Source organism: Balaenoptera borealis, assembly GCF_965194805.1.
Source record: "Balaenoptera borealis genome assembly, chromosome: 12".
Classification (NCBI taxonomy): Eukaryota; Metazoa; Chordata; class Mammalia; order Artiodactyla; family Balaenopteridae; genus Balaenoptera; species Balaenoptera borealis.
Genome location: NC_138869.1, coordinates 31075510 through 31091780, shown reverse-complemented (window position 1 = coordinate 31091780; position 16271 = coordinate 31075510). Strand labels below are relative to the sequence as shown.

At 40.9% G+C, this 16271-nt stretch overlaps 1 protein-coding gene across 29 annotated transcripts in view; it reads right to left on the bottom strand.

Moving 5' to 3' along the window:
* CADPS (calcium dependent secretion activator) overlaps positions 1 to 16271 on the bottom strand; it is a 781950-nt gene that overhangs the window by 239296 nt on the left and 526383 nt on the right. For all 29 annotated transcript variants that reach the window (XM_082344670.1, XM_082344669.1, XM_082344650.1 and 26 more), the window contains 2 exons: positions 11149 to 11382; positions 6055 to 6176 (listed from right to left, as the gene is read on the bottom strand). In XM_082344670.1, the coding sequence (XP_082200796.1) occupies positions 6055 to 6176; positions 11149 to 11382 (356 nt within the window). The remainder of the gene's footprint in view (positions 1 to 6054; positions 6177 to 11148; positions 11383 to 16271) is intronic.

Genomic DNA, 16271 nt, shown 5'->3' with positions numbered 1-16271 from the left:
GGAAATGGTTTGATTGTATTTTCAAATTCTTGACAGTAATGAAATCCATGTATCATAAAGCCCATGGTTTGTCAGGGAATAATAAAGCTGTTAAATAATCAAATACCAAGTGGCACCCTTGGTTTCAACTCAGAAGAATATAATTTCAGAGAAGTTAGCACAATATTGGGCTGCTAACTCAAACTGACTTTCTTTTCAGCAAAATTACTTAAATTTCTCTTGTATTTAGTCCTCAGGACATGCTTTCATTGGAGGGTAACATGCACTGTAAGAAAACACTGAGAAAGACAGTCATTTGGGAGCATATCCTATACTCAGGGAATGTATTAGGTTTCCTTACATCATTTCTCCCAAATTAAAGTAATTTACATATCATCTTCCAAATCTATGCCATTTCCACATACCAACACAAGATAGTTTCATGATAGTTTATCATATCTAGGTACTACCTGTGCTATGATTTACTTAATATTTTTTAAATTTAAATTAATTCACTTTCTCCAAATAAAACATACAGATGGCTAAAAAGAACATGAAAAGATGCTCAACATTGCTAATTATTAGAGAAATGCAAATCAAAACCACAATGAGGTATCACCTCACACCAGTCAGAATAGCCATCATCAAAAAAGTCTACAAGTAAGGACTTCCCCGGTTGCACAGTGGTTAAGACTTGTGCTCCCAATGCAGGGGGCCTGGGTTTGATCACTGGTCAGGGAACTAGATCCTACATGCATGCCACAACCAAGAGTTTGCATGCCACAACTAAGGAGCCCGCGAGCTGCAACTGACCTGGCACAATCAAAATTAATTAATTAAATAATAAATATATTTTTTAAAAAAGTCTACAAGTAATAAATGCTGGAGAAGGTGTGGAGAAAAGGGGACACTCCTACACTATTGGTGGGAACATAAATGGTACAACCACTATGGAGAACAGTATGGAGTTTCCTTAAGAAACTAAAAACAGAACCACCATATGATCCAGCAATCCCACCCCAGGGCATATATCTGGAGAAAACTCTAATTCAAAAAGCTACATGAATCCCAATGTTCATAGCAGCACTGTTTACAATAGCCAAGACATGGAAGCAACCTAAGTGTCCATCAACAGACAAATGGATAAAGAAGAAGTGGTATATATACACAATGGAATATTACTCAGCCATAAATAAGAATGAAATGATCACATTCGCAGCCACATGCATAGACCTAGAGATGGTCATACTAAGATAGACCTAGAGATGATCATACTAAGGGAAGAGTGTCAGAAAGAGAAAGACAAACACCATATGATATCACTTATGTGTGGAATCTAAAATATGACAGAAGTGAAACTACAGTAAGTGCCCTATATACAAACCTTCAAGTTGCGAACTTTCAAAGAAGCGAACGTGAGTTTGCACGTCCAATCACGTAAGTTAGTTCATGTTTCTGGCGTAGATTGCCATGTGCATGCATCCTCTACAAGTTGTTGTGCGTTTGTGTATTTTACTGAACAGTACTGTGTAGAGTACAGTAGTACAGCATCTTTATTTCAAGCCCACATGTCCAGAAGCAAGCATAAAAGCAGCGGTGATGTAGCTGGTATTGTACTGTACTTTTCAAGGTACTGTGCTGTAAGATTAAAAATGTTTGTTTGTTTTTATGTATTATTTGTGTGAAAAGTATTATAAACCTATTACAGCACAGTACTATATAGCCGACTGTGTTAGTTGGGTACCTTGGCTAACTGTGTTGGACTCATGAACAAACTGGACTTACGAACGCACTCCCGGAATGGAACTTGTTCGTATGCAGGGGACTTATTGTAGTTAATAAACAGAAACAGACTCACAGACATAGAAAACAAACTTATGGTTACCAAAGTGGAAGGTGGGGGTGGGAGGGATAAATTAGGAGTTTGGGCTTAGCAGATACAAACTACTATATATAAAATAGGTAACCAACAGGGACCTACTGTATAGCACAGGGAACTCTGCTCAATATCTTGTAAAAAAACTACAATGGAAGAGAATATTCAAAAAGAATATATACATATATGTATATATGTATATATACATATATACATATAACTGAATTACTTTGCTGTACACCTGAAACTAACATAACATTGTAAATCAACTATATTTCAACAAAAATTGAAAAAAAAAAGAAAAACACTGTCTTATGGTAAGAAAATTCCTCTGCTCTATTTCATAGGAGGTGGACAAATATATCTGGGTTCTTGAATCCACAAGGTATTTCCCTTCTGCATTTCCATGACTCCCTGAGATTGCTCATCACAAAACAGGGTTTCAATTACTCCTGCCCTGCCTCAGCACCCTCAGTTGTTTCCTGCCAGAAGTAGCAATGGTGTCTCACAAATGGAGGCAATATTTTTAAAAGTAAATACATCTCGTGAAAAATTCTGATTTTCATATTCTGGCTTCCTGCGTTAAAAACCCAGGAGAGGAGGACAACAGCATTGAGAGGATCCACAGTCGGCTTGGAAATAACCCATGTGTCGCAAAGAGACTGGTAAACTGAAGGATGAGAGGGGGCTGCGCACACACACACACACACACACACACACACACACACACACACACACACACACAGCCATGTTTTCCAACCACAAAACATATCTCACTCATGAAAACAGCCTTCTTATATTACGCACCTAATTCAAAATGACCACTTGGGGGCAGGGCCCTGGTTGTAAGTGAAGAGGTGACCTTGATAAAGGAGGTGACAGAGAGCTTGGACCCTCCATTGCTAGGTTTCAACCATATAGAACAGTATTTCCAATGGATGCTAATAGGTAGTTGAAAAAAGTTTCGGAAACTCATGAATAAACAAAGGTAAAAAGGTTTATTTTCTGTGATTAAATCCTCAAAGTCTTTAAAATGCCAAAGCACGCTGTGAATAACTCAGAAACAGTGTAATGTCTGGCATTTCCCAGGCTCACTTGACCGTAATACTGCTCTCCCCATCCTTGTTTTTCTTGGAGTAGTCTATATATTAGAGTTCTAAGAAACACTCTTGGACAAACTGGGTCATGCAGTGTACTCCTGCATTTGTGACTGTACTTGGAAAAAAAAGAAAAAGCCAAATTCCTTGTAGACACGTGATAGGATAAGATATTAGAGTTCCAGTTACTGGGTAAAATACTTGGTAGTAGCAACAAGAGAATTTATAAGCAGTAAATAAAACAGGCTTGAATGGAATCTTGGTTTTAGAATGTATCAATAAAGTATGGTCATCGGCTAGCTGTAGGAATCGTCAAAGACAAGAATCAGAAGAGAAGAGGGCAGGAAAAAGGCTAAATTTGTCAGATGATGAAGTGGAGTTATTAGGACACATGAAAGATGACCCTCCAAAGGGTACTTTTTCGGATAATCAAAATCAAGTAGCAGAGATGACAGCTAGAGATTAGTAATGGGAAAAACTGTGGGTAGAAGCAGGGAGGAAAAAGAGAAGAAATATAAGCTTCAAAGAAAAGAAATGATGGAGAGGATGCAGAATAAGTGCAAACATGAGACGAGGAAGAAAATGCACCTGCACAAACAGGCTCATTCATCCTCTCAAGACAAAAGCGGAGGCAGAGGAGAAGTATTAGCAGTGAACTATGGCAAAGAAAACGGCAAAGAAGAGAAGTGGAAGGAGAATTTGGCTTTAGAAGGCAGCTGAGTAGAGATTATAAGGAGAACGTATATATTAGAAAGGAGAAAAGAAGAGACAGGAAGAGACATGAATTTCGGTAGATTTGACACTCTGGGTATATCTCTTTGAGATACTCTAGAAATGGCAAATACAGGGCACGTGTACCTCTTCCTGTATGAGTCGATCATGCATTATTTTCCTCTGAATACAGACTTGGCTTCAGAACACTTCTCAACACAGCACTTTGGATAGCCACTACAGACTGATTTGACTTGACACAAGTTATGAAAGTTGCGTTCTTACTGTATTAAAACACAAACAAACAAGCCCTCTGTGGGGTTTTGGTAATACCTCCTCACTGACTGAAGAGGAATAAAAAAATTACACTTCTTCAGTGTGAGATGTATTCATATGGACATAATGCACGTGGATGAATATGAGTAAGTGTATATGTGAAATACAAGCATATCAGGTAGATCAACCAAAGCATTCCATATTTATTTCTAACCTGAAACTCTGTTTTAAACATTCATACGCACATGAAAATCAGCTCATCATTTACTCTGGTAACTGAAACCTTTAAACCCAATAAACTGAATTACATTTTGACTTAAAATAGCCTAAATGAAACAACAGCCTGTTAGAATAATCAGAGCTTTCTCCTTCCTTCTCTAACATATGATACCATATCGGGCTCGACTTCTTAAAAGGTTAGCGTAAACACCAGAGAGGTTTTTCTTCCCCCTACATGACACATTTTTCAAAGGCACATATAAATAATGCAACAGCATAATAGTATTGATTATGATCGGGCTGTGGTGACAGTTGGGGGAAAAACTGGGATTTTTATCAACGGTGGTAAAAAAGAAATTGCATTCATTTTCAGTTTGAAACTCAGTTTACAAAAAGGGAGGAAGGACGCTGTGTGACAAGTTGCTTTGGTTTCCATTTCCTCCTCCATACACTTGTTAATTTCACCCAGATCTGAGCATCTGAGGCCTTCGCCTATTCATGCAAAGAACAACTTGAAGGCATACAATGCCCTCAGATTTTTCTCTAGTCAGGGAAACATTCAGTGCTTTCCTTGAACTATTTTGTTTGAACATCCTGGTACATTATTCCTGTTCTGCCAAACAGCTCGTAGTGCTTTGAGGGAAGAGAGGCAGTGAGCTGCCGTTCTGGGTTATCCTTTTTATGACTTTCTTCTGAATTAACAACAATAAAAAAAGATGCTCATTAGCCTCGGCGGGTTTAATTGAGATAGAAAAGAAAAGGAGAGAGGCAGTGGGGAGGGAGGAAAGAGAGTGGTGATCTCTCAAGAATTTTTGCAGCCTGAGAGTCTATTGACTCTCATCACCATCGCTCCTGGGAACCAATGCAATAGAATACTAACTGGTCTCCTGCATCGACTCTGGCCTTCTCCACTGCAGTCAGAGTAATCTTCTCAGAACACATATCTAATCATACATGCCCATTCTTCCTCTCCGGGGCCTAGCAAGGTCCTTCATGGTGTGGCCCCTTCCTGCCTCACTGGCAGCTTATGGCATACCTCGTTCTCTGGACTCCAGCCCCACTGGCCTTCTTTCAATGCCTCCTTGCCACAGGGTCTCTGCTGACCACAGGGACTTTGCACAAGCTGACTCTGCCTGGAATGTTCTTTCTACTCCCAATCCCTTTGCTCAACTTTTAAATATTAGACCAAATGTCTTAGAACTCCTCAAGAAGGCCTACTTCGACTCTGTCTCCACAAATTGGCTCAGGTCCCCCTGCTGTCTCCTCACAAAGCACTCTTTCTTTCTCAGCATTTATATCTATTTGTAGCTATAAATTTGTGCAATTATGTTTCTGCTCCCCCACTCACCTATAAGCTCTGTAGGGCAACAACAGGGACTATTTTCCTTTCCACTGTTCAACAGCACCCTGTACACAGGCACAGTGAGCATTTGACAAATATGTGTTGACCTAACAAATTAATAGATTGTGCCTAATGTAGCATACTGCTTTGCTGATATAGTCATAACTGTGGCACAGAGAAAGATTTTGATAAAAAACTGTACATACCATAAACCAAATATTATTTGGTAAATATAATGGAAACAGATTTCTATCAAACTCTCCTACACATCCTGTTGAAGCCTGCAGGTTGTGACTAAACTCTCTAAGGTGATACATAGAGCCTCCAGAAAGGAGGCTGTGTCTTAAATTTCCTTCTGTTCTCCTCTCTGAAGGAGTTGGAAACCTTATTAAGGCTGCCAAATAAAAATGTAGTCAAGTCATTTTGTTTGGAAAATAAACAAGGTGTATGTCTCATATAACCTGCTGGGGAAACCAAACCTTTAATCTGCAGTTGGCCAAAATGGTGCCAATGAGAAGAATCTGGAAGACAAACCACGGAGAAACATAACTTACGTTGGTTTTGAAGCCTCGGCCTGGTCGGTCTGTAGTTTCTCTCCTCCTTCCACCTCCATCGTGCAATATACAATGCGATTTGGAGCTAAGGATTTGAGGCCTTGGACTTCCATGATCACCACCTGGAAACAGAGTCACACACAGCAGGGGTTATTGCCAGAGTCTATGGGCAGCATCACCCGGGGAAAATATATACATAAGAAGTTACAAAAAACCCAACAGGTATCTGATGGTTTCTATCAGGTTTCTACCAGCCATGCTGGGACAAGTCCAGCATGAAGATACAATTCTTCATAGTGTATCTCATTGCCTTGCAGATGGAAAGACAAGGTTCACTAACTCAGATGCTCATAGGAGCTAGACAGGTTATATGAAACGGGCTACTCTTTTCTGTGTTAAACACATAGGATGGGGACTTCCCTGGTGGCACAGGGCTTAAGAATCCACCTGCCAATGCAGGGGACATGGGTTCGAGCCCTGGTCCAGGAAGATCCCACATGCCGCGGAGCAACTAAGCCCGTGCACCACAACTACCGAGCCTGCACTCTAGAGCCCATGAGCCACAACTACTGAGCCCGTGTGCCACAACTATGAAGCCCGTACGCCTACAGCCCATGCTCCGCAACAAGAGAAGCCACCGCAAGGAGAAGCCTGTGCGCCCGCAACGAATAGTAGCCCCCACTCGTCGCAACTAGAGAAAGCCTGCGCGCAGCAACAAAGACCCAACACAGCCAAAAATAAATAAATAAATAAATAAATAAAAATTAAAAACACACACACATATAAGATGATTTTTCATTTCCACAAGAAATAGACTCTCCTATTAAAAAATATATATATAGTCTAGCTTTTAACTCAGAACGTGATGGACACATAGGCCAAGGAATTCACTTTCCTCTTTACAATAAAATAAGTGATAACACAAGTGGTAAGATAAAGGGCAAGTACCATTTAGCATGAGAGTCAGAGATACAATAGGGAGTAGTGGGGACTGTGGCAAATGGGAGCACTCCATTTAAAGGGAGCAGTTGCTACTCAGTTGCAGCCCATTGTTGCCTTGTTTTACCCCAGTCCAGAGTTGCCAAATACTACAATTTCACCTACTGGGAAATGGAAATCTGAATCAGAATCAAAGTCAGAAATCTGATTTTGAAATTTTGACAATAATTTTAAAGGGGAGAAATAAAATACACAAACTCTGTGCAGGCCAACATTGTTGGGTCAAAAAAAAAAAAAAAAGCCTGCAGTTGCATACTCTCTGTCTAGACTGAGGGAAAAGGCTGGTGTTTCGATGGAACAAGTTATATCATTTACAATTCCTGGCATTTCCCACCACTACCCTCAAAGTCCATTCAATCACCTGCTATTTTCATATTTAGTGGTAGGTGCTGCCACTCATCAGAGAGAAGGGAGAAGAGAGAGGAGAGGAGGGGACAGAGGAGAGGAGAGGACAGAGACATTGATTTAAAAATCGGAAACAAATGACTCACAATCAGAGATCTCTAAAGACCAAGGTATATTAAAAAAAAAAAATTACTGGATTGTACTCCAAAAGAGGTAATGGCATTACACAAGGAGAAGGATGTGGGTGTGCAAAAAATGTATGCTTTTTAATGGGCTTGATGCAAGGAAGTACAATAGGGCTGGCACTGAATCAGGATTCACAGGTCAGTTTTGCTGCTTAATAGCCCAGGGGTTCTCAAACTTAGTGTGAATCAGAATCATCTGGAGCGCTGGTTAAACCAGACACGGCTGGGCTTCACCTCCCAAGTTGCTGACAAGCAGGCCTGGGGTGGAGCCCAAGACTTTTCATTTTTTTTCTTTTTTAAAAAAATTGTGTTGGAGTATAGTTGATTTACAATGTTGTGTTACTTTCAGGTGTACAGCGAAGTGATTCAGTTGTACATATACATATATTCATTCCTTTCCAGATTCTTTTCTCATATAGGTTATCCCAGAATATTGAGTAGAGTTTCCTGTGCTACACAGTAGGTCCTTGTTGGTTCTCTGTGTTATACAGAGTAGTGTCTGTATGTAAGACTTTTCATTTCTAACCATTTCCCTGATGATGTGGATATTGACGTTGCTGATCCAGGAGCCAGTGTACTGCTCATGTGATGTTGGGCAGATCTTGACCTTGAAGTCACTGCATTTTTCTTTCAAATCTCCTGAGCCTCAGTTTCCTCATCTGTGTAGTGGGGATAATGATACATGTTCTCTCTCTCTCCATGGCTGTTGTGTGAGGATCATATGAGATGATGTATGTAATTGAAATTTTTACACTGGGTGGAAAGAACCATCAAATGAAAAGAAATGAGAGGCACTGGAGAAAGACTACAATTTTTAGAATTTTAAAGATGAGTTCAAATCCCGAATCTGCATTCTTACTAGCTGTGTCATCATTTGCAAGGTTCTTAACCACTCCAAGGCTTTGTTTCCACATCTGCAAATGCCTTGAAAGATTGTTGTGAGGATTCACTGAGTGAATGATGGTGAAGGATTCTACAAATACCTATTATTTTTCATCAGAGCACTCCACCCACCCAGGGCCATGTCACTTGTAATCCTGGACCTCGGTTCTCTCACTCCAGGTAACTATTCTCTGCTGTCCCTTCTAGCCATGCAATTCTATAATTACATAAAATATGTCTTGTACCAACCTGAAAATTCAAACCTAGTCTGCCCTGATGCTATGACAGGCCTCTCTCTCTCTCTTTTTACCCCCCTGTGTCTGCCAAAACACATTCACAAATAGATACTCAATGCCTTTTGCTGTCTGGTTTAGCATGATGTGCAATTTAGTGTTCTAATTAAAGAGTATTTGGGAACCCTAGGGCATTTCATTCGGTACTTGTACTTACAAGTTACAGCCTGTTTGAATCATGTACATCTGGGAGTATGGTTGGGGATTCACCCACATCTATATTTTAGATAATCAGCTGTGTAATATTGAGTACTGATGAAGAATTAGAAAATTGAAGATTTAAAAGCTTCATGAAAATCAATAAACCCCTTTCCCCCCCACCTTTCAGTAGGAAGACAAGAGTCAGTAGGGAATAAATTGCCACCTTTGATTGCCAATAATCAAATTCAAAGACACCTAAGAAAAAGCATTCAGTATCTCAGGTGGCAGTATTAAAAAAAAAAAAGAAAGGAAATTTCTGTGAAATTACACTGATGATTTTTTCACACACCAAGTGCTCTATATTTAATTGAATACTGTCTCTTCCACCTGCAAAATACATGTTGAAAACCCTGTAATGTGACTATCTCAATCTGAACTGAGCACAGTAAAACAAATTACCTGCAGTTAATTCGCAGCAAGCCTTAATGATGTTCTCAAATATTAATTTAGTCTTTACAAATTTTAATTAGATCTATAGAAATCTGATTTATTCTCTTGGTTTCCCTAAATGTTGGATTATCATAAAATCTTTTTGGGGTTTTGAGCTTTCATATGCTACGAATGGTTCTCAAACTTTGGAGTGTGTAGGAAGTACCTGGGCAGCTTATTAAAATGCACATTCCAGGGCTATACTCCGCCTAGAGCTTTTATTCCTGACAATTTTATTGAGGCATATTTTACATATCATATAATTCACACATTTCAAGTATACAATTCAGTGATTTAGGGACTTCCCTGGTGGCGCAGTGGTTAACACTCCACGCTCCCAATGCAGGGGGACTGGGTTTGATCCCTGATCAAGGAACTAGATCCCACATGCATGCTGCAACTAAGAGTTCGCATGCTACAACTAAGGAGGCCATGTGCCACAACTAAGGAGCTAGCGAGCTGCAACTAAGTAGCCCACGTGCCCCAACTAGGGAGCCTGCAAGCCACACCTAAGGAGTCCGCCTGCTGCAACTAAGACCTGGTGCAACCAAATAAATAAATAAATATTTAAAAAAATAAATAAATTTACTAGGTTGTAGAAACCATCATCATAAATCAGTTTCAGAACAGTTTTATCTCCCCCAATAAGGTCCCTTATGCCCGTTTCTACCTCCTGCCCCAGGCAACACTAACCTACTTTCTGTTTCTGGATATTTACCTTTTCTGGACATTTCATATCAATGGAATCAAACAATATGTGGCCTCTTGTGTCTGGCTTCTTTCACTAAGCATAATGTTTTGGAGATTCATCTAAATTAAAGCATGTATCAGTAGCTTGTTTCTTTTAATTGGTGAAGAGTATTCTATCATATGGATGAACCACATTTTGCCCTTTCACCAGCTGATAGACATTTAGGTCGTTTCCATTTTGGGCTATAATGAATAATGCTGCTATAAACATTTGCAAGCAAGTCTTTGTGGTGACGTGTTTTCATCTCTCTTGGGTAGATATCTAACAGTGGAATTGCTGGATCACATGTTAATTTTATGTTTATCTTTTTGAGAAACCACCAAACTGTTTTCTAAAGTGACCGCACCATTTTATATTCTCATCCTCTAGAGCTCTGGGTCAACAGTTCTGGGTGGTGCAGGAAATGTGCATATTGAACCAGTTTTCAATAATTCTGATGCAGTTAGATCAGATCTACTCCTTAGATTATATGTATGATAAACAAACATGTGAGTAAAAGTTACAGAGAAATACTGACATGTTGAGCCTTCTGCCACAATTCTGGCCAAAATGGGTTCTTTCTTGGGGTGATGAGACAAACTAAAAGAGTCTCCACTGCAACAAGGGACTCTCTAATGGGGCAGCCAGAAGGAGAGAGAATGGGAGAGAACATGGACAACCCACCATGAAATGATGCTAGATTGCTTTTTTCGTAACACAGGTTGCCAAAATGTTAAACTTTCTAAATTGCACAAGGTATTTACAAAACCCTTAAGCACTGCTTTAAGTTGGGGAAAGTAATCCAACATTAAATTTAGTAAGTGGTTCTTAGGACTACATTTCCTAAGGAAAAGTATGGTCTCCTGGAGATGGGAAATTACTTGCCGATTAGCTGAGCTATGCTGAGCAAGCTGTTATTTTAATAACTGCTCCTGGGGAGCAAGGAGGAAAACAAGCTGATTGTGATGCATCTCATCACCTATGTCCTGCCTGCGATGCCAGGAAACTTTCAAGGGTCTAGGGCTTTTACCTCCAGGGAGAAAGATAACACGACGTCTGACTTGGAGAGCTGGTTCTCACTCTCCTCACCCATGTCGATGATGGAAGCGTTGTGGCTGCGTTTGAGTTTCTGAAGCTTGAACTCGCCGCCTTTGGAAACTGGCATGCTCTCCAAATTAGCCATGAGCAGGTTGACGGATGACTTCAGCTCTTCAATGTACATGTTTTCCATTTCTTTAGATACAAACTTGGGAAATTTGCGTTCCTTGAAAAGAAAGAGAAAGGAATGAGCAGAGGAGTAAACACAGTCCAGAGCTCTGCTGACATCTACCACTAGTGACATTTGCCCAGATACTGTGGCACCGTGCTAGAAAAATGTTCAGCTGGGTTGAGTAGACAGCTGCCTGCCTTCTAGTTATTTATAATCTCTAACAGGTAAGAAACACATACATAAACATATAGTAAGAAAGAGGCAAATGTTTTATTATAGTTCTATCCCCCCCCCCCCATGTTTTCTCCAGCAAATTTGATCTATGGAAAGAAAAATGGGGTGATGTTCTTCAAATCCGGTCTCACTTCTAACAGTTTTTCTTTTTAGCAAAATGCAGCCAGTTGTTTTTAAGCTGAGGAGACAGAAAAGCACCCTATTTCTGGATATCTATAGAGATTTTCTCACATGAATAATTCAAAAGGAGCTCATTTGAGATGTTTCAAACACAGCCTATGGCTATTTCTAAGAAGAATAGTTAACTGTTTTGAAGAAAAATTGAAAAAAAATTAATGAAGTGATGAAAAACATGATCAAAATTCCTTAGAAGAGAAGATAAAGCAATTCAGTATCAGAACTGAACTCTATATTTTTTCATTTCGTAAGAGTTCAGTTGTAATGGCAACATGCTTTAGCCAACTTTATACCTCTGAGTTGTCCAGGTGCCTCAGATGAATAGAGTTTGGATCAATCACCTTCTGAAAGAATCATTTCCCACTTGAAACATGAACGTGCTCTCTGCAGCCCAGCTCCATAAATGAGCAGGTGAGTGGCAAATCAAATCAGTGTGACTTTTTTTTTTTTTGCAAGTGACAGAAAAATCCACTTGAACTGGCTTAAACAATGAAGGAATGTATAGGTTTGAAAATATCCTAGGGTAGAACCAGCTTCAGGCAAGACTGGAGTCAGGAGTCAGATAATATCATATAACTGAGTTTTTCCTCCAAAACTTGGTTTGGGTTTTTCTGGGCTGGCTTCATGCTCAGTCTGGCCCCTTCTAATGTGACAAAAAGATTGCTAAACATCTGTACCTCACAACACCACATCACACTATCTAAAGGAAGAGTGAACATCTCCTCCTGTAATGCTCACAGAAGATGGAGGATATTTTATCTCAGAATCCTCACCTGAAGTCTGACTTATGTGCATACCCTGAACCAGTTTCCATGGCCAGTGATGTCATGTTGAACTGCTTAGGCCGGAGTTATTTCCTCTGTCCCTGTGGCTCAGGGTAGAACTCCACCTGGGTCACACGGAACATGAATTGGTTTGCCAATTCTGGGTGGCAGAAAAATAAGACGTCTAATGTGTGGGCGCCTGACTTAAAGTCATCCAGCTAATTCTACTAAGTGGCCAGCAATCAACTGGATTTAATCTCTCAAGCAATTGAACTGAGAGATATTGAGATTGCGATTAGTGGTGAAACTGCAACAGTAAGATCATAAAGATAGACTCTTGGGTGGTTGCCATATTGTCCATATTGGACCAAGTGAAAGCAGAGTAAGAACTTGACAAAGAGCGAGAAAGAGATGGGGAGATAGAGGGGGAAGAGAGACTGTGAGAGGGAGGAAGGAAGGAGGGAGGGAGGAGGGAAGGAAGAGAAGAGGAGAGAAGAGGCTATTTAGAGTCACAGAAAGGAGCTTTGACTTCTATTGGTTTTCTAATTCTAAGAAAGCCAAGTTATTCCTCTTGCACTTTAGATCCCTGAGATTCTCTTATTTTCCTTTCAATACTCAAGACCCATATCTTCGAAACTTTTGCACAGTGGGCTGGCTTTTTATCATTCTTGGGCTCAATCAGAGGACAAATGTGAGCCTCAAAAATGTGGGTATCCTTTATGACAAAGGCCCTAGACTGCTGGGCCATCATCACTTAGAAAATATTTACTGCCACCCAAACTGTGCCTGGCACAGTGTTAGGCATGGGGAGATCATGATGAAAGGATGTGAACTGTTCCGGAGCTTACAGCTAGTAGAGAAAGATCTTTAAGGAAACGTCAAGGTAGATGCTTGATGGAAGTAGATGAGAAGTGATCTCTTCCTGAGAGAATCAGGGGTGGCTTTCCGGAGGAGGTGACCCTTAGGCTGAGAGTCTGATGGATGAGGAAGAGTTTGACACTGCGTTGAGTTGGCTGAGACAGGACCACTTTTATTTGCTCTTTTCTGAGAAAAATGTAATAGGCAACCACGAATCCAAGAAGGTCTATATAACTGAATGTGGTCACAAAATACTTCCCCATCTTCTTTTGAACATGGTCCTTCTAACAAGTGAAGAGAAGAATGCGGTAAGTTAATTGATGTTAAAGGCTGCCAAGCAGCACAGGTTACATACTAACAGCCTGAAGGCTGGGACACTGATCTCTTTCCTCCTTGTACTGGGGCCCAAACCTTATAACTATATGGGATATTGGAGGAGCTGGGTAAGTGTATCTTTGATTTTACTGGCAGCTGCTGGCTCTGCAGTTGCCATGGAGATGGAAAGAAAAAACGATTGTGTCTGTGAAGTGGGTTCTCTCCTGCCAATCAGCCTTACTATCAAGTGCGGTCCCTTCATCACACCCATCTTTGGGACTCACTCAAGGCCTTTTAACTCCACAGTCTTGAAATTTTGGAAGAAGACCCAGTGATTACAGACACCACAACTCTGGCCCAAAGCTGGCATCCACCAAACTTTTCGCAGGAGAATATTGGAAAAATCCAAAGAATGACCATTCCTCCCAGAACTTGGATAGTTCCTAATGACATCATAAAAAGAGGCTTATAAAACTGAAGTCTGGGGACTTCCCTGGTGGTGCAGGGCTTAAGAATCCGCCTGCCAATGCAGGGGACATGGGTTCAATCCCTGGTCCAGGAAGATCCCACATGCCGCGGAGCAACTAAGCCTGTGCGCCACAACTACTGAGCCTGCGCTCTAGAGCCCTCGAGCCACAACTACTGAAGCCCACGCGCCTAGAGCCCGTACTCTGCAACAAGAGAAGCCACCGCAATGAGAAGCCCGCACACCGCAACGAAGAGTAGCCCCTGCTCGTCACAACTAGAGAAAGCCCGCGCGCAGCAATGAAGACAAAAAATATATATATATATACATATAAAATAAATAAAAATAAATTTTTAAAAAAAACCACTGAAGTCTGCAAGGGAAAACAAGGCCATTTTTCTGCTCTGAGTACTTAAGCCTTGAGAAGGAATAGCATTCTGTCAATCTAGGCTGAGGTTCTAAAGGGGTCTTCAACGGCAGCCCCACTATAAACACATTTCAAAAGCAGCCTCACAGACACTAGAAGGCATTTTGGGCACAGGTATTATATTAATAGTTTCCTGGATTGGTCCTTTTACTCAAAGCTCTCCTTAAGTGGCTTAGTTTTACTTCCTCAGCTTTTATGAATTAGATGGGCTTCCTTTTCCTTGAATGAACGCCCTTGGCATTTAGATTTTTCTTTGAACTCAGATTCCCCTGGGTTCTTAGCTGCCTGACAAAGGCAGAGTCAGGGAGATGCTCCCTACACACATTCTTGCAGGCAAAAAATTGAACTAAATTTCTACCATGTGCTTGGACACAGGGTAGATGCCAGGTATAACAACATTCATTTGTAAGCTGGGGGTGGTATCATTCTCTGGTAGGAGAGGATTCCACTTTCATCTGATTGTTGGCAATGTATGGAGCAGAACTTTTCCATCAGGGAAATATTTGGATGTCATTTCTCACCTAGGTATATCATCAGTATCTGCAATGGGACCATGGTATGAGATGGTCATTTTGCTTCTGCAGAGAATATGGTTTAAATGGCAACTCCCCGTTGAAATGATAGCTTGAAAAAACAATGGTGTTTCACTCCCAGAAATAGAGACCTCCGCCTCTATTATAAAAGCTGTAGTATTTGTCTTATATAATCAGCTCAAGAATTTTGGAATTTTACCCAAAATGTGGCCAAAAGAACTGGCAAATATCACAGCAGCACTAATGCCACAAGCTGCCTGTTTAAGCTCCAATGTCAACTTCTCATCACACAATTTAAATAACTTAGGCTTAATTCCTGGGTGAAATTTGGGGACTCTTCAACGTCAACACGAGAGGATTTGGGAAAATGTTTGAGCAGGGATTAAGAAGTCTTTTCTACCAGATTTTAAAAAATGCATTCAGATCTCTTCATGGAGCTTTTAAGGCAGCGTGTCTGATATTCACAGTGAGGGCTCACACAGCCGTCTCTGATGATTCGTTGGATGCTGGTGTGACTGAACTGATAGATTACAGGGTAGGGTTGCGGGTAGAGGAAAGTCACCTTGCACTTGCCTCCCTTCTCTCCCAGGAAGAAAGGACAAACATTTGCCTTTTGTAAGCACATGAGGATAAGAATGCTGCTGGCAGAACCACCGAGGTCCCCACCACCTCTCTCCCAGATGCCAAGGAAATCAAAGTGGAAGGGATTCAGAATTCCAGGAGCCCATTCTGCCTGCTGCTTTTGCTTCATTTGGGCTTCTGGATAAACTGAAGGGAATGCACAGCAAATTTTCATGCAAGAGAGAAAGCAGTTTCCTGGAGGGGTAACCGTCAGGGAGGGAGGAGCTGGGGGCAGTCTTGTCCTGGTGTAACTTCCTGCCTGTCATCTGACTACTCAAAAGAAAGAACGTGAAACTTGGAATTAAAGCACTCAGCTTTCTACTTACTGGCTGTGTGAACTTTGATACGTCACTTAAACTCTTTGATGTGCCTAAACTGCGGAGAATCATCGTTAACTCGCAGGATCATTTGTCACAGGACTAAATGAGAGTTTACGTGAATTGCATAGCCAGTGCAAATTAATAAAGGACTGATTAGCAGAGAGAGAGGTCAGGATGCAGAAAGGTGAAGGCCTGGGTGAAGGGCATGTTGGATCTTTGGATTGGGGC